Source organism: Lates calcarifer, linkage group LG8 (assembly GCF_001640805.2).
Source record: "Lates calcarifer isolate ASB-BC8 linkage group LG8, TLL_Latcal_v3, whole genome shotgun sequence".
Taxonomy (NCBI): Eukaryota; Metazoa; Chordata; class Actinopteri; family Centropomidae; genus Lates; species Lates calcarifer.
This window is the reverse complement of record NC_066840.1, coordinates 10,889,892-10,913,930: the sequence shown is the minus strand read 5'-3', so window position 1 is coordinate 10,913,930 and position 24,039 is coordinate 10,889,892. Positions and strand designations below refer to the sequence as shown.

At 42.2% G+C, this 24,039-nt stretch overlaps 2 protein-coding genes across 4 annotated transcripts in view; both read right to left on the bottom strand.

Annotated features, from left to right (window-relative positions):
• Positions 1-1,547: 1,547 nt before the first annotated feature.
• Positions 1,548-6,718, bottom strand: cd74a (CD74 molecule, major histocompatibility complex, class II invariant chain a). 2 transcript variants are annotated; one of them, XM_018699608.2, is made up of 9 exons: positions 6,506-6,717; positions 4,952-5,121; positions 4,280-4,380; positions 4,050-4,106; positions 3,876-3,959; positions 3,707-3,785; positions 2,892-3,095; positions 2,726-2,782; positions 1,548-2,618 (listed from the first exon to the last, which is right to left on the bottom strand). In XM_018699608.2, exons 1-9 carry the CDS (start codon positions 6,592-6,594, stop codon positions 2,611-2,613), a joined length of 849 nt encoding a protein of 282 aa, XP_018555124.1. In that variant the 5' UTR covers positions 6,595-6,717; the 3' UTR covers positions 1,548-2,610. The 2 variants fall into 2 exon arrangements, with proteins under 2 accessions (XP_018555124.1, XP_018555123.1); XM_018699607.2 differs by lacking the exon at positions 1,548-2,618 and having other exon boundaries at positions 2,715-2,782; positions 6,506-6,718.
• Positions 6,719-7,709: 991 nt separating this feature from the next.
• ndst1b (N-deacetylase/N-sulfotransferase (heparan glucosaminyl) 1b) overlaps positions 7,710-24,039 on the bottom strand; it is a 41,137-nt gene continuing 24,807 nt past the window's right edge. For both annotated transcript variants that reach the window (XM_018699573.2, XM_018699572.2), the window contains 14 exons: positions 20,421-21,443; positions 18,152-18,634; positions 17,309-17,396; positions 16,784-16,938; positions 15,630-15,815; positions 14,335-14,463; positions 13,388-13,570; positions 12,827-12,923; positions 12,419-12,542; positions 11,308-11,482; positions 11,031-11,201; positions 10,338-10,447; positions 9,851-9,953; positions 7,710-9,743 (listed from right to left, as the gene is read on the bottom strand). In XM_018699573.2, coding sequence (XP_018555089.1) covers positions 9,624-9,743; positions 9,851-9,953; positions 10,338-10,447; positions 11,031-11,201; positions 11,308-11,482; positions 12,419-12,542; positions 12,827-12,923; positions 13,388-13,570; positions 14,335-14,463; positions 15,630-15,815; positions 16,784-16,938; positions 17,309-17,396; positions 18,152-18,634; positions 20,421-20,966 — 2,670 coding nt within the window. In that variant the 5' untranslated portion in view covers positions 20,967-21,443 and the 3' untranslated portion in view covers positions 7,710-9,623. The remainder of the gene's footprint in view (positions 9,744-9,850; positions 9,954-10,337; positions 10,448-11,030; positions 11,202-11,307; positions 11,483-12,418; positions 12,543-12,826; positions 12,924-13,387; positions 13,571-14,334; positions 14,464-15,629; positions 15,816-16,783; positions 16,939-17,308; positions 17,397-18,151; positions 18,635-20,420; positions 21,444-24,039) is intronic.

Here is a 24,039-nt window from a genome sequence, read left to right as displayed (position 1 = left end):
CACAGTCAATCACAGCAAGGCCAGAACGAACAAGACAGAGGGATTTCAGGGAGGCAAACAACCATGAATGGAACGCCTGGAAGGAGGGCTGAAGGAGAGAGGGGTCCACTGTTATGTCTTCCAGCTGAAGGGCTGTAATTTTAGATGTTTCCGGAAACACTGGATGCTCTAATGGCTGGACAACTTCCAGAGTAGAAGAAATGATGCTAATTTTGTCCAGTTTTGTTAGGGGCAGAAATGGGATCATTGCACTGATGAATGAGGAGGAGATTTTGACATTGTTAAAAATGAGTTTATTTGCAGTTTAAAAATTGTTTTAAAAAGCTGTTTTAAAATAAATCTATCTACAACTGGTTCTAAAATGCATCAGAAAAACAAACATGACTTTAATAATGTATATCTTCAGGTCAAGAACCTACCCTGTAGTCAGTTTTGTTGTAGACAACTGTCCCAAGAGCCATATGGAGGTGGATATCAGTGTCTATATTCTCAACTGTCTTCCGGTTTTCTGCTTCGGGTGTTGGCACTTCCCTTCCTTTTCTTCACACCTCTAAAAAAAGCGGAAGATCTGTGTTCTAGGACATACTGTACAGCACTTCTTCCATGCACAATTAAATATTCCCCAGAATAATTGTACCAGTCTGATCTTTGTATGTCATTGCCACTGGGGGAGTGCGAGAGGAATCAACACCTCTCCACCAATCAAAATTAAGCTGGCAGATATGCTTCCCTCAAGAATATGAGCAACTAACATGATGCTCCCACCAGCAGCGGCTCTGAAGACTGTGAAAATGCCACTGAGGGGGTCAGCTGGGACAGAAACCAACATGGTTTTCTGCTTTGCCTCTCAGATCCTCTTAATTTAATTTGATGGTTATTTGATGACAGAGGTTGACCTAATTTTAAACTGAACTGGATGCCAGCTTGTTAGCTATGCATCTTTTGTGTTTGTCTGTCCATCCTAATGATGATGTGAAAACATGGTTGGTGGTTGTAAAATCATCAGAACATGTCTTGAGTGTGCCTCACTAAAAAGAGACTTAAACTATTGCTTTATGTATATATATTTTTAAGTTTTTGCTATGGCTACATAGCCAATGTTAGCATTAGCAGCTGTTTACTTACCAAGAGCCTCAGCCATTGTTGCATTTACAAGAGGTTAGAATATGCCCTCTGGTCAGCACTACTTCTTCTCTCTCATGTTGGACTGAGGGTGTGAGTGACTCACTATCACAAAGAGGTGTTATGAGACTGGACATGCCTAGCTGGTTAGCATGCTAAGTTAAGTAGAAGACAAATTATACAAACAGAGGCAAAACAGGAGTTAAGATTGGTGTTACTTTCCACTGCTGGAGACAGCTTTTGGCAAGGAATTAAATTTGATGCTTAACTTAGAGTATTTATTCTAGACTGGTGAATAAACATCTGCTAATGCTAACATTAGCTACGTAAAAAATAAATAAATAAGTTAATTAAAAAAACATACATATATAGCACCTTTAAAACCAGAAACAGATGCCAGAAAATCCAGGACTGAGTGGGCAGTGTCACTGCATCTAATCAGGTTAAATTTTATTCAGGCCTTGTTAGTCTAACAATCATTTGATCTAAAGGACAACATGACTGAAGTTGAACATATGTGTATAACAATGCAAACAGTGTTGTTATGAAAACTTTATTTAGCCTTCTTAACACAAATACCCTCAAAGAAAAGTCACTTTCTCACATTTGCACATCCCTTAAAAGGTCAGTTCACCCAAATTACACAAAAAACTAAATTCACTCAACTCTCATGGTATCTAGCCACGCAGACAGTTTTGGTTTTATTTAGCTTGGTTTTTGTTTGTGGTGCTAACAGCATTGAAAAACACCATAAAAATGAAACAGCATCGTCACTTTCAAGAAATAGTGTCCTCGTGACCCTGAATAATCCACAGAACGCACTGTGAACAGTTTTTATTGGAACTACTTTTATTGGAAGTGGTGCCAATGAAAACTGTCCCCTGTGTGGTCTGTGGATTACCAGAGAAACAGAGGACATGGTTTCTTGAGAGAGACATTGCTGCTTACATTCTTTAAAATCATTTTTCAGTGCTGTACCTGCCATAAACAAACTTCCATTCACCTCCGTTGTGTTGGGGCTGGAGGTAGACATCTCAGAGATTATATGTTAAAGCCTGCTAAAAAGCAGAAGCAGAACTACCTCCATGTCTAGATGCTAGTAGAGGTGATGGAGAACATGTTTTTTTTTGTAATTTGAGTGAACAGACCCTTTAAACATTCTGCAGAAACATATTCAAATACATTAATGTAGATTACACAAATTGTGGTTTAATGTCAATGAGAACACCCCAAAATAAGTTTCTTATAAAAGATAAGAATTACATTAAAAGCAATACACTGTAACAGGCCTCTATTGGTTTGATTTCAAGCAGCCAGCAAAATAGGTAAAATCAGGAGATTGCAGGGAAGAAAAACTGATCAGGCATTAAAACCATTAATGTACGTAGGGCCAAATCCAGCTTAAAATAACCGATTTCTCTTATTTGCTAAGATTACTTGCTGAAAAGAAACACCTTGCTTCAGACTCCGGAAGTTGCGTCTTTTGATTCACTCATCTGGGAAAAAGGAAAACACAGCAAATGAGGATGTGTGGCAAACACTTGAGAATAAACATAAAACATTGATCTTGTCAAATTATCAAAGATCTAGTATTAACTCTCACCATCAACAGCGAGCGTCTTCTGCATCAGCCTGGGTGCGAACATCATGCGACGAGGAACTGAACAGAGGAAAAAAAAAGAAGGGGGGTGGGGGTGTTCAGTTACTTTCATCATTCAGGGCCTTGAATGAAAAAGAAGCGCCAATGGCTTTTAATCTGTGTCCCCTACCTCCACGCTGACAGTCAGGACGGCCGCGCATGCTGGTGCCCTCGATGACTTTGCCGGTCTGGTCCACGCACCAGCAGAAGCCGGTGGGGTACCAGCACTGCATGGGCAGGTAGCGGCCCTGCTCGTCACACTGGGGCTTGTAGGAGCCAATTTTGCCGGCTCCAGGTGCTGCCTCCAACTGGCATTTGGTCATGATCTTAGTGGCTGCGAGAGGGAAAGAGGCGAGAACACTGGGACATTAATGACTTGTCTGGGGTTAAGTACTGGTGATTGTGGCACAATGGTTTGACTGTTTCCAGGCTAAGCTAACCTAAGCTAACTGCTGCTGGCTATAGCCTTATATTTAATGGAAACATATGCCAGTGGTTGGTTTTTGATCTTTTCTCGTGAGTCTCCACCAGAATGAGTATATATGCCAAAATGTCAAACTACTTTAACGCTAGGCTAAATCTTTGTTTCAGGTTTTATCATGAGTAGTGTGGGAAAAGACACTTGGATAAGAAAGTTGGTTTTACCCTTTGCAACCGAATCTCCTATAATTGCTCCTAAAACCTCAGTGGCGCTAGCAAAAATTATATTGGATATGCCACTGTTAACTTTTTTTGCACCTAAATAATGAAAATGATAGTAAAAGTCTCTTAAACAATCTACTGATATTCATCTTGTAAGGTCCATGATCAGCATTTCTATATTACTTTAATATTGTCACAGTGACATATTACACCTCCCTATTGCTGGCTTTATTGTCACAGCAGCAGTCTGGATTTGAACATCAGCTAAATACAAAAGTGTAAATGAAATAAAGTTGCAGTAACCTGGCTGAGATGTGGGGGGTACGGGCTTCTGCTGGGCCATCTGGAAGATCAGCCAGTAACGCATCCAGGACTCAAAGCTCTGCAGAGTGCATAATTGAAAGATAATTAAATTCCATTCATTTCTATACTTGTTTTATTGGCTTCCTTTTGAGTGAGTGCGAAGCTTCACCTTCCACTCGCTCTCATTGATCTGCTGCTTCAGGCTCTGCAGGTTGGCCTGGAAGGTCTCGTTGAACTGCGGCAGTTGGGCATCCTGTTCAAAGTGAGACTGGAGCTTAGCAACAACAGCACATCGGTATACGACAGTAATGTGAGGACACGTGTTTTACTGAGTGCAACATACCTGCAGGAGATCCTTGAGCTGTTTCTCCACGCTGACAATAGCAGTGTCCTGCAGTTTCTGATGGGAGGGAGCAGAGGAGTGTTTGTAAATGTTGAAATTTATGATACAATTTTCACTTTCAGCCATTGATTATGCACCATCCCGGACTATACTGTAAGCCTTAAACAAGTTTGTGGCCACCTGGATATAGTTAAGTGAAAAGTCTTCCAGTGGGCAGGATGAAAACTCACTGTCAAGGGTGTCTTGCTTGTCTTGGTGTCCTCATCAGTGGTGAAGTCCATCATTAGAGGCAGGCTGCTCATGGGCATCTGCATCCTCACTGGAGCCACAGCTGAGGAAAACAAATACACAAAAAAAGATGACACATTGTTTGTTTTTACTGAAAATGTATGAATATAACATTTGAAAACAACTGATTTGTTGTTTGTGGTATAACCTTTACACACAAATGTAAATGTAAAGTCTAAACTTCTACCATTCCATATCAAAAACACCAAGCCTCTGCAGAATAAATAAATACATATATAACTTGAACTAAATCTGAATTAAAAAGAGGCCATGTGTGATTAAATCCAGCTCAAAGGGCTGCTTTACAGAAACACCGGATGTGTTGAATGCTAGATAATGTTTAATGGGAACTTCATATGTCACTCTTTGAAATCTTATAATAAGATCAGCACATAGTTGACTTCTCCTTGAGAATCACCAGCGAAACTTTCATTTCTCTGTCTGGCTTTCAGATCAAGTTTCTTAGAAGCAAACTCTCACTTCCCTCTACACGTCTTCATCCCTACAGCCTCCTCCTCCTCCTCCTCCTCCTCTTCCTCTGACTATTACTTATAATGACACATCCCCACTGGCCTAAGCAGCTGCCATGTCTGCGCTTTAATGCCCTCTTTTACCCTGGGATGAGCGGGTCATCTGTTTGCCCAGTCTCTCTGAGTTCTTCTGGAGGGTGTGGATCTGCTGCTTCTGGCTGAACACCATGTAGGCAGTGAAGACCTGGCTGGACAGAAGCAGGCATGCAAGGGTTGTCAGGGCTGCCACCTTTAAAGCGCGGCTGTTGGAGCCCCTGAGAGAGAAATAGACAAATATGTCAGCTTAAGAGGATGACACAGCAGGGGAGACAACACAGCACATCACACACAGCAAAACTGAGAGAATCTAAAAATGGGATTTTAACTTTTACAAAATATTACATGGTGTTAAAATGACTTGGGGGGGATTTCCAAAAATGCTCTGTGTGGCATTTTCATTGCATGGGTGATTTGTTTTGATACTGATATTGGACAGTCCAGCACACTCAAGAAAGTCCCATATCTAAACAGAAAAGCAAAGAAAAGAAAATGTACAGAACATCTCTGTACCTTCACGATACTATTACCTAAAATAATAAACAGCCTGAAACATGAATGCAGTGTTATTTTCTGCTGCTCATAATCAGCCAATAGGATGTGAGCATCACTAGTTACTAGGCAGATGCCTTCTGCTGGTGTTACAGGGAAGTACATATCCTGGTAAGATTTAGGGCCTCTTTAAGAAGTGTAAACAGGTGTAAATTGATTTTTCTTTCATAAAAAGGAGCCAGGCCACAGTAACTGTCATTCATTTATTTCATAAATACTTCTGCTTCAATGAAACATGAAACTTTGACCCACAAATGCTGTATGTACTACTTGTAAACAATGTATTATTTATCATTCATTATTTAAAAAGTTAGTGACTTAGTTCTAGTTCTAGTTCTATTTTATCTCAAGAGAATATAATAAAAATTATGGATCAACATCTATAAGAACAATAAAGTCATTGTTGTGAGGGAAACAGTATGAATTATTTATCCCTCACAACTAACTCTAAATAAATAAATATGCTGCAGACACAGTTTAGTTGTAACACACATATATAAGTATTTCTAACTTAAAAATGATCAACATTGATATAAAACTATTGACAGTTTTCTCTGTGATTAATTATGAACCAATAGGATTACTGCTGAATCATCAGTTACTAGGCAGGCACCTTCTCCTGGTGCAGGGGGAAGTGAACATCCCATTGCAGATTAATGAGTATGTAAAGGTACACATGGAATGTAATAATGTAATAAGTTGCAACAAAATGACAAAAAAATATATTATTATTATTTCAAGAACAAGTTTCCAAAAGTGAAACTGAAAATGAGAAACATTGCATGCAATTTAGGAATAAAAGAACATATAGTCATAGGCATAGTCATCTGTTGAAACATGTGTGTGTTATTAATGTATGTTAACTACCAATGTGAGGTGCAGAACTTCAAATGTAAAATTTTAATTATGATTTATGTCTTTTACTTCATTTTTAATTTGACTACATACAGAAAAATAGGCACATTTTAAGCAAAGATTACATTTTGGAGCTACTACTGAGCAAACAGTGGTTGTTATGAGGATAAAGTGTATTTATGATGTTACTCTCACCCTCTGGGTCCTGCAGGGACAACAAGGTCCTCCTCACTGCCTGCCAGACTCCCTCTGGCCAGGGGAGCATCCTCTGGGTTGTGAGCCATCTGTATCTCTCAGCTTCTTCGAAATCAACAAACTGAAGAAAAGTCCAGCAGCTCCCTGGGATAAACTGTCTTGAAAATGAGGAAGGAGTACCAGACAGGTTCCTCAGAAAGGTGAAGGGATGGTGTGGAAAGTCCCTCTCTTTAAAGCAATGTGGGATGGCTCAGCTGTGAGTGAGGGTGAGTTCTGATTGGTCAGATTAATATGCCATCACTTGTTGATAGAGGCAGACAATGGTGAAAGGAGTAGGGATTTATTTACAGCCTGTATGGTACCCTAACACTGTATTATCTACTTTCTTTAGTAATTCTGAGCTAATTATCTCTGTTCAATGAACTTATTAATGTGTGTGTTTAATACTCCTACATTTACAGTATTACTTAGATATATTGCACTAGTGAATTCTACAATGAACTTTATTTGTATTACTATCAACTTCCTTTTTTGGCACAGTACAACAGTACTTTACAGGAAATAAGCAAACAATAAAATTATTACTACCTATTATACTAAAGATAATAGAGCAATAATAAATAAATAAATAAAATGCACTTTTTTTTCTAAAACTTTTCTTCAGTTGTCAGTAGTGACTATGAGAACAGGTGAATTGAGTCATGTACTTTAACTTCTATTTTTTAAAATATTTTCAAATGCATCACATCAAAGCACTGTTTACTTCCTGGAACAACAGTGGAGTATTGTTTCTTTGGTAGATTTTTGGTGTTTCCCCAACAAGGAATTAACATTCCTACTACATTCTACTCTGAGTTGTGTTGAACATCAGCGGGATATACCAAAATACATCAGTGTGCTTCTCTCTCTCTCTCTATATATATATATATCTATATATATATATCTATATATAAGCCTATGCTTCATGCAGTTTTGAGAGATTCAATCTTCTTTTTGAAAGTGAAACCAAAAGACAAACCAGTCAAGCTAGGTGACAAGAAACTAACAGTGATCCAAGTTTCTAGAAATCACTGCACCACAGTAGTCACTACTTAACTTGACTGCAGACTGCTTGCTCTGACTCTGACCATTAATTCAGTATCATTCAATAAAGGTTAGTTTGTTCAAATTCAACTGTGAAAAGAGGGAAAAAAGATCCAACTACTGAAAAATACAGTGGTGTTTTATTTGCAAATTAAAAAGCACCGACAATATTAGTTACACTGTAAAAATTATTGACAACAATTACAAATCTTTATCATACAGTCCAGGAGATTAGTACCATCGTTGCTGTTATGTGTTATCACTTAATACTTTATATGGAGAGACTCAGTACCTCTGTACAATAGTTGGCAGTGAGAGGACATGAGAGGAAACAATCTTAGCGACACACCTCTGCACAATGAAATGATCCAGACTCCCCTCAGTACAGCACTGACTAGTTTCACACTATAGGAATGGGCTGATGGAGACTGTAAACCCAAACACATTCAATAATTTAGGTCTACCGCGGGTTGCGTATTATGTACATTACAAAGTCAGGAAATAAAGGACCAACATGTGCATTGTTATCACATCAGAACATTGTACAAAACTATTGCAATAAGAGCAGCTTTTTGTTATCTATGCTTGACATCTAGTTGTAGTGGTAACACCTTGACCGACAACCAAACGTCTTATGTCGTATGGGCATACTGTGGGTTTGCCTGGCAACTTTACACATTTTTCCCAGAGACAGTTTTTTTCTCGCCTCCCTCAAACTTAAACTCATCTAGTAAATGAAACAAAATATAAGACAAAATATACAGTTTCGACAAAAACCCAATGCTGCAAACGGATTTTGAAATGCACAACCTTGTTCTGTACACTGTCTGACTCTCTTGAAACAGAGCGCTTAGTTTAACATACAGTAGCTAGCTTATGATCTTATTCACAGATTGTAGTAGGAGCCATTTTGTTAGTGTGCTTTCCAGTAACCTGTATGCTCAGAATTGATGTTTGCTGTGAGTGCCTTAAATATTGTGCTTTCAACATCTATCCTACTGTTCCTGCTTTAGCCAATTCAGTGGTCATGGAACTGACTAAAGAGGAGGCTGAGCTGAACAGTCTGCACTGTACTGTATATCTGGCCTATATGAGAAAACTGAGCTAAGATGTTTAGTTTAGTTTTGGTACATTCTACAATAATGCATTGCCATTGGCATTACAGAAATGTTAAAACAAAATCTGAATAAAGAAAACAAAACATAAAACTTCTGAAAAAAAAAACAAAAAAACTCAAAAGTCCATGTGGTAATAGTTTAATAAAGATTCTGTCCTGGCACTTGTAAATGTGATAACTAGATTCTACCAAGGCCTATCAAGTAAGGCTACAACATGCAGCCTGAGTCAAGATGCCAGATGTCCCATTCTCCTCTCTTAAAAACATATATATATCAAAGGCATTTGCAATCAATGTCTCTCTCTTCAATCAGGCTGTCATCCATTTAGTCAGTTGCCTGTTTTAATGTGCTCCAAACGCCACAACTCATAGCTGGAGACGTGAGTGATGTCTTGTTTGTCTTTTGTCACCCGTTTTCCAGAGCTCAAAGTGTGACGACTGCTCAAGCCTCAGACTTTTTTTTTCCTTTCTTTGATTTTCAGGATGAAGTTCATGCAAAGAAGAGAAGGTCTGATTAAGAAGAGCAGGGATGTGATTATCAAACACTGAAGGTCCCCTCCTGTGCGTCTCTGAGCCTTCCCTCTTCCTCCTCCTCCTCCTCCTCCTTCAGGACACAGAGGAGGCCATCATCAGGGCAATGGCATCTCGAAGCTCGGGAAGAGAGGGGAGAGTGATCAGCTGCTGACAGCAGCTGTGCTCTCTTCTTGCTCACCATCCACTGTTACCCTTTTTGTTTGGGAAGATCACAGTAAAGTGTCGAGTTCTAGTTAGGCATCCCACCCTCGACTCCTCAGAGGTTTCTGTTTCTTTCAAAACTATTTGGGATCTTCAACATTTCAGGCCGCTTGGCCGGTTGTCCCTCAGCAGGGTCAAGCAGTGGTTCAGTGTGTAGAGCTATGGTCTCCCCCTGTGGTGCTGCTACCTGGTGTGGACCAGCTCTTCTCTGAGCCAGCTTGGTAGCGGCTGACCCATCCTGTAGAGAAGTTTCGACAGCTCGATGTTGTGATCCCTATAGTATTCCCTGAGGAACCCCTGGGACTGAAGGAAGAGAGAGAGAGGTAAGATGAAATCACATCTTAAAAACATCTCATCAAAAGGTGAAATATTAACAGATGTTTATGTGTATCTCATCTCATCATTCTTACCTCAGTGTCCATGTCAGGGTACCTGCGCCCTTTACTCTTTCCCAGACACTTTGTCTTCCCTCCCTCCAGCAGCTGACACCAGAAGCCTTTCTTAGGGTCAAACCTGTACATAGAAGAGAATATGTGATATATATGGTTACAAATTACCACCATCCCATAGTTCATTCACAATATAGGAGAGAGACTTGCAACAAATTGCTTGCTTTGAATAACAAAACACAAGCAGCAAATAATTTATTCCAGGTGAATAGGGCAAAGCTGTAGATGTCTCCCTTGTTTGATCTGTCGTACATGTGAAACTCAACTTATGTGAAACCGGTTTTGCCTGCATACACATGCGGTAAGAGGTGACTGAGATCTACCAGCTCCACATGACAACTAATGAGATATGTGGAGTCTAAAGCTATAAATCAATCTGCAAGTTCATTTGTAAATCTGGCAGTTGAAGAAGTGATACTGTGAGTGGTTTAAAGTGAAGGATACTCACGCTAGGATCTTGTGGTAGTTGATGATATTGGCGAGGCCTAAGAACTTCTGGATTTTATCCATGACTGAGGCAGGCTCCGTCTTCAGCATCTGTCCATCTAAGACTAGCAGCTGGGTAAGACACAAACAGAGCCAAATGTTAGAACAGGAACAGGACTGTAGTGTTTGTAAAACCTGTGAAACAACCTCAAATCATTATCATATCATAGTAATTACACAAACTGAACTTGTTGAAAATGTTCCTGGTTCAAAAATACACATTTTCTATTTATTACTACAACGGCTCCCTGAAAACCTCAACTCATGCATCAAATGTTCTGCTGTAAGTAGGATAGACTGTTACAGCTGAGGTTCTTTTTTTAGTAAAAAGTAATGCTGCACACACTTCATTGCATACTGTATGCACACCTGACAGATTCAGTTTGAGGCAACAAGTGCTCGTTTTTCTCTTAGTAGTGTCCCTCTAGGGCAGTTCTCTTCTCTCATGGTCAAGTGGATTTAAAGCACTGCCTGTAAGGATGGCACAAAAGAGTAAACAAGCTCTACCCCTAACCTCACTGGGAAAAATTACCTTCCAGCCACCCATAAAGCCTAATATACATAGTTGGGGAAGTTTTTACACCCTGACATGAGCAGATTTAGGTTGGTGAGAAAATACTGCCCACCACTATGTGCATGAAAACACACAAAGTACCTGGCTGGAGTGGTAGTAGTTGAGCCAGCGCTCCAGGTGGATGGCGTACCAGCCTGGCACCAGACAGCGGTTCTGGAGGACCCGTAGTTTGACTGGAGCGTCATGGCCTGCGGTGATGACGTCATGGAATGAGTATTTCAATGCCACTGGATCATCGTGGGCTCTTTGGTGCTGTGGGCAGACAGGGATGTGAGGAGATGGTTGTTTGCAGAAGGATAAGTCCAAAATCAATTCCTACATGATATTCATCTGGTTTAGGGTTTGGCCTATGACTGACCTGGTACCAAGAGTAAGCTCTGTCTGCCGGGTTGATGAGGATGGTGATGATCTTGGCTTTGGGCAGGAGAGCTGCAGCCCTCTGTGCAGCCACCTCAGAGTCAAAGTAGTTGGCACTCTTCTCAAAGTAGTAGTCTGAACTAGTGTTGGAGGGCAGAGGGAAGTACTCCATATACCTAACACACAACAAACACAAATATATAAAGTGTAAAGCAGCCACAGTTGATCTGGTCTAATTTGCTTGCCGCAGATAAGGATAATTTCGCTGTTCCCTGTGTGGGTGATTGACCATGTGCAACAGCTTGGCACCTCAAATACAAAATACATCTATCAACACCATACAATGTTAATATTTGGGCAGCCCACTCACATAAATGTCCAGCCTGCCAAGTAAATTTTGTGTTGGACTCTTGTCAGGTGCTGTGATGCGTGAAGCTTGTCATTGATGCAGGTTTCAAATCAATTAAACCTATAGGAAACTCAAAATAGTGGATTTCTAACTGAATAGGTGTTTATTGTGCTGCTGGTCTCACAGTCAGGAATAGCGCTAATGACTAGATCTGTTGTTGTGTGGGGTTCTGGCATCATTTGCAGTTTGATTCTGGATTTCATTTGCTTTAAAGGTGCTAGATGTAAGTTTTGGCTATTGCTACATAGCCAGTACTAATGTTAACAGCTGTTTACTTTTACCTTAGCCATCATTGCATTTACAAGATAAGCGGTTAGAATACCCTCTCTGGGCGGCTCTACTTCTTTATCCTCTTATGTTCGACTGACAGCAGACTGGACACTACAGTATCTCAGTACAGCAAAGTGGTATTACGAGATAGGATATGCACGGCTAGCTGGTTAGCATGCTAACTTCAGTAGAAGAAAGGAAGGATTGCTTTTTGCCGCTGGAGACAGCTCTTTGAAAGTAAAGGTATGAAGTTTGATGCAGAACTTGCAACAGTAGCATTAACATTAGCATTAACACCTGAAAAACAGATGTTAATGCTAATGTTAGCTATGTAATAAAAAAACCTAAATATACCTATGGCAAGTGTAGTTGCTTACTGCTCCCCTAGCATTGCTACGCTACAAGATACTGAGGTGCCTGGGAGGTTTCCTACCAGTCAATGCCTCTGTGGTAGTTGTGCCCATTGAAGAACTGGATCTCCTCAAAGGTCTCCTTGCTGGGGTAGTTACTGGTCAGGTCAGGGTGCATGCCGAGAAACAGGTAGAGTGCTGTTGTCCCTGAGAGAACAAAGAAAGAGCAAGTGGTGTAGAAAAGGGAGAAAATATAAGTGGGGAAAAGAGGAAGAGGTTTAAGGGCTCACATATCCTACAGCAACAACAATACCTTCAAAACAAATCCTTCTACTCTCTCTGTACAATCAACAGTCTACTCCACTATCACTGTCTCTTATTTTCACAGAAATAATCACAAGCTCATTCAAACCTCAGAGAACATGACACACAAATTCTTGTTTTCATTTCCAACTCCATCCTGTAGGGGGTGTTGATGTACTGTGTCTCACCTGTCTTTTGAGGCCCGATGACGAGCAGTTTGGGGAAGCGGTCACATGTTTTCTCTTTGGACCAGATGTCCTTGTGCCTTTTGTCCTCACAGGGATCCTGTAGCCACAGAAAGAAACAATCCTTTGTTTCAAGTGTGATTCAAACAAAAGTCTAACAAATATTTCAATCTAAAAGTACAAGAGAAAGCCAGTTAACCTTTTTTTTATCCAAATGTTGTCCAGGCACAACAACAAAGGAAATGCCTTGCACAAAACATGTTAGGATGGGTAATGACATCTCTCTGGGTTCAGCAACAAAACAATGTATTGTTCATTACCAAAGTCACACACACACTGTGTCTAAGGATTCAAGCTACTGCTATTTAATATCATATTTTAAAGGTAGGCGACTTAACATTTGACAACAATGTTAGCTATATTGCAGCATTCCATTACTGGAATATAAGTTGTCACATAAAATTACTACCAAATGCAAACTTTGGCTTTTGTGCCAAACAAATAAAAACAAAAATGCATTAAATAAATTGATAAATTATATCATCGTCAGCCTCGTCTTCTCACCTGCCAGAGGGGATCCCTCTCAGAGGGGAACAGGCTGAAGTACTTCTGAGCCAGCTGGATAGGCGGCAGGGTCTGCATCTTCAAATTGGTCCAAGTCTGGACGAACATCACAAGGCTTTTAAAGGTGTACAGGCCGAGGCGATCGTTCCCATAGTTGGACAGGTGGGTCATGAAAATACTAATCTGTGGATGGAAGGAACAAGCTGAGTATGTTTTATTAAAGAGGGATTAACTGATAAGCAGATCAACAGAAAATGATGAGCATTTGCTGGTTCCAGCTTCTCTGATGTGAGAATCTCATGCTTCTATTTGTCATGCATCACAGTAAATGTATTATCTTATTTTGTCTTTCTCATGTTTTTTTAAACTGTTGGTCAGATAAGTTACTGGAAGACATTCCATATTTTTACTATATTCTGACATTTAATTGACCAAACAATGAACTGAATAATCAGGAAAATAATAGGTAGATTAATCAATTATGAAAATAATCATCACTAGTGGCCCTAAATTTGAATTTTTGTATGGCTATATATTGTAATGAATTATTATTGTCTTATTAGCATTATGGCTGTGTCCCCTGTTATGCCACTAAGAGAACAAGAGTGTAAAAAAGTAAGTCAGACAATGAGAAGGATACAATTATCAGCAGATTATGCAGAATGACATTTGTTGCATGAATGGTAATAATAAAAGTAAACTTTTTTGACAACAAAACATTAATGATTAAGAAGAATTCTTTCAGAATGCATTTTCAGCTCCAATATATAGAAGAGTAAAAGAAGCTTTCACAGTGGTGTAAAAAAAGAGAGTACATCATCACTGCATGAGTCACAGACGAGTCATTGTCCTGTCCCTCATTTAAATTTCAATTTACACCACCAGTTGAACAGGTTTCCGAGCGTGCGAGACAAACACCATGCCGTGTGTTTGTGTGTTCCACTCACAGGGTTCAGCAGAACAGTGAGGAAGAGTTCTCCTCCATTGATGAGTTTGTCCAGTTCATTTGGACTGCCAGGGTAGTCCTTGTAGAAGATAGTGTGTGTGAAAAGGCCGCATGTCTGCCTGGGAAGCACCTGTGATATAAACAAATGCAAAGTCACCAAACCAAAAGGACAAAAAGAAAAAAAAGAAAGAAAGAAAATCACAGAAATGCATTCACAAATAAAAACACACACACTATCAGCCCTCTGCTGAGAGTGGAGCGGAGCTGTCAGTACTCCAGGCGGTTACCCCACACATTGTTTGCTTTCAATAACATTCATATTATGCAGCTCATCTAGCCAAAGCAAACCTCTTATTCACTCTGAGTCTATATGGAAATTCATGGAAATGCGTTTACAGTTTGGAGTGTCTGGGGAACTGAATATCAATCATCAGTAAGCAGTGGAGACTGTCCATTCAGACTGCGCTATCTCAAGGACAGGAATAGAGCGCTGAGACCACACAGGCCGACTGAATGCCAACACTACAAAGGAACTGGACTGAAGCTGCACTGTTTCCTATCAGTGATGAAGGTCAACCTGGAAAAGAAACAGATAAGATTTTTTTCCCTTCTTTTGAACCTCTTGAATGTAATCTGTTCAACTTTAATTTTGCTCTCATAACTGTATTATTCAGCACCAGCTAGCACTGTGAAGCTGAATAAAGTGCCGTTTTTCTTTTTGGGTGTTGACATTTCAGTGATTGGTTGTGTGCAGACACTTGCTATGCTGTTGCCAGAGATGTCACTCTTCGTTATGGTGCTGAGGCCTGCTAGGCAGCACTACTCAGACAGGTGTCTCATGCAAGACTGGTTCACTTGACTACATTATCATCTTCAGCTCTGTGGGAGAATACAGCAGGCCTAGCCAGGCTAATGAGATGATTGGCTTTCTCAACACTTCTGTTGCCTCAGTGATATGTGTCAAATGAAAATAAGATTCTGCTCAGCATCTTTGGGGACAAGACTCACGAAAAGCAGTGTCAAAGAGAAATAGAGGATGATGGACAAACGCAGGATGGAGAGTAACCACTGGCCTTGAGAGAAGAATAAATATAAAAGAACTGGAGAAGGTGGCGATGGAGAGATAATTAATGAACGAAGGGTAGCATATATAGATGGAGAAAGAAAACCCTGAAAGGGATTATTGGCTGAAAAGGTAATGGATGTTGAGAAGTCAAGAGCAGGGAAAGCAACAGGCCGGAGGTAACAAGATAATGAGGCCTTATGGATGCCTGGGTGTATGAAAAGTGGTCTTACGCTTATGCCGCTGTGGATGAAACCTCGCCGGAAGCGAGCGGGCTTCAGGTGTGGGTACTCCTCCGTGCTGGTCACCTTGATGCCCCACACCTTCTTCCAGGCGTCATACAGTTGCATGTGGACAGGGTAGACGCCTGAGTGGTGAGGCGCCACCGCATAGCCCATGTTAGTGGGGATCCCGTGTTCCTGAAGGATGAAAAATCATGAGTGACAGTAAAGGTGAGGAGAGAGAATGGAAAGGTACCAAAAATTAGATTTTCATGGCAACTGATCCCATTATGTTTGGAATTTTTCTGAAATTACTAATCAAAGTATTTACGTTCAGTAATCATTATAATAGTTTTTATTAGCAGTGGCAGAGTCCCCCATTCTCATGCTGGATTCATATTGCCTACCTAAGCACAACACAATGCAGCATCTAATGCTGTGTAATTTTATCTCACTGATATCAGCCTCACTGTTTGCTGTTTTTATGTCGCGTCAGAGCTGTGTTAAGCTTCTGCTACTTCTGTCTCACAGCATCCAACTGTCTCTTACTGTGAAGCAGGCTAAGGAAATACAAAGCGTTTGTTGCCACAATTTGGGCTTGACAGCGATCGTTCATCAAAAATGAATCTGAGGAACAAAACATGGTCATTTTCGGCATTGTTTATTGTCAGCGGATCATTTTTAATGTAATTGAACAAGAAGGAGCAGCCATAGTGAGCCGTTAGATGGAGAGCTGCGGGCGACGGACTACACAAATCCAACTCCTCAGCAACATAACCAACTCCACTGTGCTCTGCTGCGGTGTGGAAAACTGTTCGCACCATGAGCAGTATGAAATCAGATCGCTGTTGCACTTGTTATTGACTGACTTCATCATGAAAACCACATGGATTTTGTTTGGCTTCAGTGTAAACAGATACACCTTCTGTTGTTTTTTCTGACAAAGTAGCTGTTGAGGGAGTGTTTGCTGAAGGATTAAACCACACTTGCTGTTACCACAGGTGCAGATAAGTAAACCCGGATTGAAATCTTACTGATTACAGTGTTAAAAATGCATTAACACTTAGCCTAAGATTGCCTATCTGAACAAGGACGGGATAAAAAAAGAACTCTGATCACAGTGCTCACCCAAAGCTGTGATCTGACCTTTGCCCCCCGTGACTCACCATGGCAAATTTCTTGTTGAGCAACATCTGCTCAGCCAGCACAGACTGGTTGTGGAATAGATGTGGCTGCATGTGGCTCCACATGTGAGGAAACCACCAAAACTCCTTCACATAGGAAAGCAGCAGGTCATCTCCCAGGTCCTCCTCATCAGAGCCTGGATGTGACGAAGAGGGATGGAATTGGGGGGGGGGGGGGCGGAGAGAGACGAGGGAGGTTAAAAGGAAAAACAAGGGGGCGAAGGGTGAGGAGGAAATGGAGGAGGTAAGAATGGACGGAGGAAAAAAAGGTGAAATGGGGTCAGTGGTGAGAAAAGGAGGAAATGAAAGTCAGAGAGGCAAAGTTCAAATATTGGCGAGGAATGTGGGAGAGGAGCAGCAGGATAAAAAGTCAGGACATGAAGGAGAAGAAGAGGAGCAGAGAAATTAAAACAATGTCAGAAGTGTTATCTCTTTCAGTGTAGTGCATGTTCTTATCTCTGTTTGTGTTGACAGCAGCTAAGTTTCTCTTCACAGGCCTCATCTTACCAGCGTGAAAGAATTTCCCTGAGAAGCCCAGATTGAAGGTGAAGTTGGGCACATGGGTGCGCAGCTCCCTCTGTGTCTCCAGCAGGGCCTGAAACGGTGGGAGGAAAAGAGAGGAGTGAGTCAATACACGATGTGCTCTTACACGAGTGCATTAATGAGGAAGCGTGAACACCCAGGCACGCGAGTGCCCACATACATATTTCATTCTGCAAGTTTCTTTCGGTAAACATCCAACATCCACTCCCAGTTGCCTCACTCCTCTCCTCCATTCTGTTTGATATTTTGCTCTCCTCTGATTCGGGTGTTTGTTTCATTTGATCTCCAACGCTGGATGAGACTCCCAGCACACACCCTCCTCTCACTCTCTCAGATGTCTCCCGTCTTGTCGGGGTGTGATTTGTTCCTAAAAGCTTGCTGTTGCGCTGCCAGTGAGGAGGCCTTGATGCTTCTTTTCCATAACTTTTTCTTATACCCTCTGCCTGCACATGTGAGGGGGTCTGTTCTGCTCTGAGGGGACACGAGCAAGGAACTTTTCAACATTCTTTGTATGTCTCTGGGCCCCTGAAATATTCATTGCTGTGGAGCTTCAGTGACAGTATGAGCAGTGGGGCCTGTCAGCTTTGAGCGGCCTACTGGGACGAGTGCATTCAAAAGGAGAAGAGGAGCGAGAAGAAGGGGTTTCTGTATGACTGGCAGAGGATAGCACATGCTATGTGTGAGGCAGTTTTTATATTTTTATAGCAAAGGGCTGTTGAAAACACTGAATACACAAGTGGGTTTGGTTTCTATTCTGATAACTTTCTTAACAGTCCAAAAACAAATGCAACTTATCCAAAAACTCACCTTTACATCAGGCACCTTCATGCGTGTTCCCTCCTTGCCCACGAAGATGTCATCAATATCCACCAGGATGTATCGCTCCAGCGACAGCGAGAGCCTCTTCCCTGTCAGAAAGGCCACAGCGTCCACAAACACCAGCTTGTGCAGCCAGAAGACCAAGTTGTTGCCGAACAGGACCCTCTGGATGCCGTCATGGAGCCCCAGGTCCTGCACCACGGACGGGAGCAGGGCGGCGTTCTGCCCCATCGACGCAACGCTCTCAGCTGATTGGGTCTTGGCCAGCAGCACGGGCTCGTACGTGGAGTGGTTGGACTGGAAAACGGTCCAGTCGTCCCCAGGGAGAGGACCTGGTAGGGGCTGCCCAGATCGAGTGATGAAGAGCAGGGGGGACTTGGGGTTGACCGTGCAGTCCTTCAGACCCAAGTTTGAGTGAAGAAAAAGGGGGAAGCCTTTCAGCTGCGCGCTGAGCAGACTGTTTTCATTGGCCTGATCAACAGAGAGACAGAAACAAGAGAGAGAAATCAGACAGATTCATCATACACCAGAGTGATGAAGACAGAAACGTATTGGATATAATTCCCCCAATTTCTCCAATCATGTGTGAAATAGGGAATGTCAGGCATACTCAAATGTGAAGGCATGAGGCAGCTTCTACCTGCTATGCTCAATCTGCTATGCTCCGAGATTGCAGTCAAAATGAATAACCTCCCGCTGTGTCCTCTAAGATTCAAAGACCGAGGGTTCTGTGATTATTCATTGAAATTTTCCCTCCCACATTTGTCATTCTCCGATTCTCTCACATCTCTACAGCCACAGATATACAAGTCCTGCTTCCCCTTGCTCTTTTATTTAAGTCTTACTTAAAATTTCACCACCATGCGCGTGGGTGTTGGTGACAGCATCGTTAACACTGACATGCACTGTGTGGTGTCCTCATGATGGCTGCTGATTTTTGTCCATTTGTGACCTGCAAACTAGAGCCCAACAGACACTAGATTTTTGGTGCAGATAATAATATTTGACAGTTAGGGGAAAAAAGCTAACAAAGATATATCTACAGATATTCTTCTTGTTGTTTTATGACAATGGCTTTCATTATTTTAGACCCCACAGGTCCCATTGCTGTATTTGTAACTATGTAACTATAGCCATGATAATAATTAACAAAGCAAAAACAACCCAATTAATTTAATTTCTAGACTTTTTCTTTTGACCTTATTACAACCCAATTAGTAGAAAAGCAGATAAAGCACTAACTCTTTCTTTTGACACAAATCGGGCTTCCACATTTGATGAAGTTGACAAAATGACATAAAGTGGTGCCATTCCCCCCAAAACAGGAAATATATTGTGTTCTATATGTTCTATGTGCTATGCATAAAGAAATGCACATTCCTTTTGTTTGCTAATAGTCATTTACAGACAAATAACTTTAAAGCATGTAATCCTGCAGGGTGATGTTCTTGTTAATGTCAGAGAGGTGTGTCTTTTATTTAGCCTACCTTTATTGATTTAAATGGGGTGCACAAAATGACAGCACCAGTTTAAACAAATAAAAACGGAACATTCAGTCACTGTCTTGTATTAGAATGCATTCATTTCTGGTACCTAATAAACTGGTGACTGAGTGTACACCAGTCCGGCTTTACTGTAAACCGTTTGGTTCAGATAGCAGAGTGCTGTTGTGTGTCAAGGTTATTGGATTGCATGCCCTCGTTCTACTTCCTTCTCTTCCAATAGTTGGTAAAATCCCACCAGGCTCTCCTGACCTTCACCCGCAATGCTTAACATCTCTGCACCACCATCCACGCTTCCACATCTCCTTCTATATTCTTTCCATGGCTCAGAGATGGTGATTAAAACCATAAGACCTGAAAACTGGCCTTGGGCAGAGAGGCTCAACTATGGATTACTGGGAGAGAGAGAGACGGAGAGTGAGAACGTAAAAGAGATATAAAGACGGAGAAAGAAGTAGAGAGGACTGAATAGCCAGAGAAAGTGAAGCAAATGAGAGAAAACAAGGAAAGAGAAACAAGAAGCTGGGCTAGAGGAGTGAAGGAGAGCAGATTGCAGAATAAAGAAAAACAAGAGAGAGATAGAACATGAGAGAAACAGTGCAGTGGGACTGAGTGATATTGAACCAGGCAGGTCTTTCCAACCCTGTGAATCCCATCTCCTTAGAGACGGTGCAGCCAGATGGACAGGGCAGAAGGTGTGAGTGAGAGGAGGGAGAAGAGGGAGGGAGGCAGAGGGAGTGTGCTGTTGTCCTAACCTTGAAGAAGCCAATGATGCCCACTCCATATTCCACACAGTACTTGTCCAGCAGCTCTCGGTTCCAAGCGTCCAAGTTAACATACTTGAGAATGTTCTCATAAATCACCAGTGTGAAACGCCCTCGCTCTTTGTCCGTCAGCGTGGGCATGTCCCCCTTACCGGGAGAGATCTCGGTCCGGTACCTGAACCGTCCGGATTCCAAAATGGCCACAATCTCCTGACCCAGTTGAGAATACTGGCTTTCCACAAACACCAGAACCACAGGATCTGTCCTGGCCCCTCCGGGATCCACCCCGGGGCCCCCTGAGACGCTCCGCAGAGGTAGCAGCCGGGACGGAGTGACCCTCGGGTCGTCAGAGTCTGCGGATGCGCCCTCGGCCCCGGACACGCCCCCTCCCGATGGCTCCAGCTCCCGCTTGACGCCATAGAGGAAGTAGGCAGAGATGAAGACGCTGACGGTGCAGAAGAGGAACAGGAGGAGGAGGGAGGTCTGCAGGGGGAGGAGACGGACCAGCCGACGGAGGCGCGTCACGCATCCCAGCATCGTCTCACGCCACACCGCTCCGCCCCACCGGCCCAGCAACACGCCTTGGGGGCAGTCTCTCTCGGCGTGGGTAGAAAACGGCGAGCAGGGATTATTCACAAAAAAGTCAGTCTTGTTATGGAGCTAAACACAAACGGCGTTAAGGTAGCAGCTGCAGCAGCTACTGGAGAAAGAAATGAGGCGGTCTCACGTTGGCTCTCCCTCATATTGCAGCGCTTCTTATGTCACCATGGCAGAGAAATAGGGGGCCTTGGACCGCTGGTACACACTTATGCCTCAGAGGGAGGGCTAGCAGGCCGAGTCACTGGTGGAGAAAGATGATGGAAGACTCCATCACCTGTCCATCATGTGAACCTGCCAACCGTGTACCGACTAGATTTCGCCCCACTCTTTTGATTGGAGAATGATCTCTTGAGGAAAGTGAGGTCACGCAGGTCATCTCAGCGGCACCATTCCCTCAGGATTGAATCCCCTGACCTAGAAAAACAGCGAGACGGGAGAAAATATTGTTAAAATCTGAAAGCACAGCATCAGCTCCTATAGAACAAATGACATATCACACTCTTTTGTTGTGTGGGTTTAGCAGTGTGTGTGGGAGATGTGGTGTGTATACTGCCAGTGCCAACACTCCAAAAGTTCACTCCAAAGTAGTCCTTGCATTCACCTACACAAAGTAAGAGCTGCCAATTCCCCCCCCTACACACACTCACACACACCTAACCCCTGTGTGCACAAACATAAACACACACACACATATGCTGGAAGAAAAAAAAAAAAAAATCACCCGCTCACGCAGCCTCCACACAATCAATAGGCAGAATGTGAGTGACAACAAAGCCTCAGGGCGAGCCAATTCCCAATTCAGTCCAGTAGGACTGTGACTGCATACAAGTGAAGCCATCACCCGCGGGGACACTCGCCTTCTATTTCCCTCAAATCCTCACAGTATCAAGACCAAAATGGAGCGCAGGAGAAGAGAGAAAAACAAGCTGACGGGAGGGAAATGATCCAAGAGCAGAGGAGTGGATGACAGTGCGAGACAGACCTGGCAACAATAGGATCCTTTACTCTGAGAGAAAACCCCCTTATCACACTCAATATACACTCCCAAAACCCTCTGCAGACCTATCGTAATATACCAGCCCTTTAGTCAGTCTCCGTCAGGCCAAGTGTGAAGAGTACAAGATGCGGCATGAGGACGGTGCGAGATAGTCACTTAGAAAAACATCATTTCTCCATTTAGAGGCCTGGTGGAGAAAATGAGACAGAGCATCATTACCTTTGCATGGAAATGCTCTGTCCATTAAGCTGGAGAGCCATCAAGGTGTGCACACACACACACACACACACACACACACACACACACACATACACAAGCCCTTTATAAAACCCTAGATACCACATTACAGCAGAGTCACACCCCTCTCAACCCAAGCACATTAAACAGTGACCACCAAACCCATCAAGACTCATCAGACACAAATCAGACATAAAATGGATTTGATAATGCCATCAGAGGGTTTATTGGTAACACTATAAACCAAGGTTTAATTAAAGGTAAGTAACATTAAAAATACAAGAGTGGCCATACTATGCTCTGGACAGCAAATCCTATGGGCAACTATCATCCATCTGACAGCATTACAATCAATAAATTATTGATTTTTCACAGCCTGATAGGAGATAAACTTCAGATCATACCATATATTATTTCTAACAGAGTTCCATAAAGATAGCCCTTTGATCATTTGAAGTTATCATACACACGGTACTACATGGCTGAAAAAAAAATTTAAGCTCACATACTGTCCCTTCAATGTAATCAAGGTCAGCCTTCTGGAGAGTATCTCTGCCCCCTCTAGGCCTTCCAGCTAAGCTTAACAGGATGCTTTAAATCTCCCTGTGAGCGCAGTGGAGAAAAATCACACTTCTTTCTCTCTGAGTCGTGTCCAAGTTTCCTCTTCACAGGGAGGCAGAGTCTAATGTAAAGAGAGGCCGTGAAGAAACAGTGGGCGTTTAGAGAATGTATCGCAGCGGAGCAGACAAAAACCAACAGCCCTGGTCGCTTCAAGACCCCCCCCCCCCCCCCTCCCCCGGTACCTTGTTTGTTCATTTCTGAGGGAGCCAGGGTTCGTGCCACGGCATATCAAAGTATGATTAGCCACAGGAAGCGAAAGCTGCTCGAAACAGTGAGGCAGAAAAGAAGACATGGGAGACAACTTTTAACACTACTCACTGAGGCCCCAGTGTTTCTTTGTGTATCTTGGGCAAAGGGCTTGTGTTTCTGATGAGGTGTAACGATTCTCAAAAAGAGACCAGAGCCACAATACAAACGTCCACAATATCGTATCGTAGAAAGACAGAACCATGATATACCTCCTCCCTCCAATCCACTGCCACCACTGAAGGTGCAGCCTCTTGAGCTCTCATTATGTTAAAGCTCATTTTTTGTTTCACAGTTATCACTACAACACATTAATAACACACATCATTTTCCTACTGTGTCTGTCACACAACTGTCCCGGTCCAATCATGATCAACTGATCACGCCTGCAGTAAAAGTTATGCTAGTTTAGTTAGCTCAAGATGAATAATAAGATTGCAGACCCCCACCCTGACACATTCAAGACAGCAGTGAGGGAAGATTTTTGTTTATTCCCCGCCCCCCACCAAAAAAAAAAAAAAAAAAAAAAAAAAAAAACAGACACTAAGGTATGAAATGAACCATGGATTTTGGGAATCATTACCCCTACTCATGAGTTATGGGTAGCTGGGGCAATAACTCAGTATTATTCTTGTTGACTTTCAGCAGAATTAAGGGCTGCAACTTACTTATTAATTATTTTTATTATTGACTAATCCATGGCTATTTTATTGAATAACTGATTAGTCGTTTAGTCTGTAAACTGTTAGAAAACTGTGAAAAATGCCTATCACAAGTTCCCAGAGCCCAGGCTGACATGTCTTCTCACTGCTTGTTTTCTCTGACCAAAAGTCAAAAACCAAAAGGGCAGCTCCTCATTATGTTTGAGAGGCTGGCACCCATGAATGTTTGGAAATGTTCCTTGACAAG

What these genes read in the sequence shown, in the direction of transcription:
- cd74a (XM_018699607.2), bottom strand. Translation starts at nt 6,594, where the DNA reads ATGGCTCACAACCCAGAGGATGCTCCCCTGGCCAGAGGGAGTCTGGCA. An exon ending in TCAATGAGAGCGAGTGGAAG is followed by an intron (nt 3,786 to 3,875) that starts GTGAAGCTTCGC and finishes TGCACTCTGCAG; the next exon opens with AGCTTTGAGTCCTGGATGCG. An exon ending in ACCCCCCACATCTCAGCCAG is followed by an intron (nt 3,096 to 3,706) that starts GTTACTGCAACT and finishes TCCCTCTCGCAG; the next exon opens with CCACTAAGATCATGACCAAA.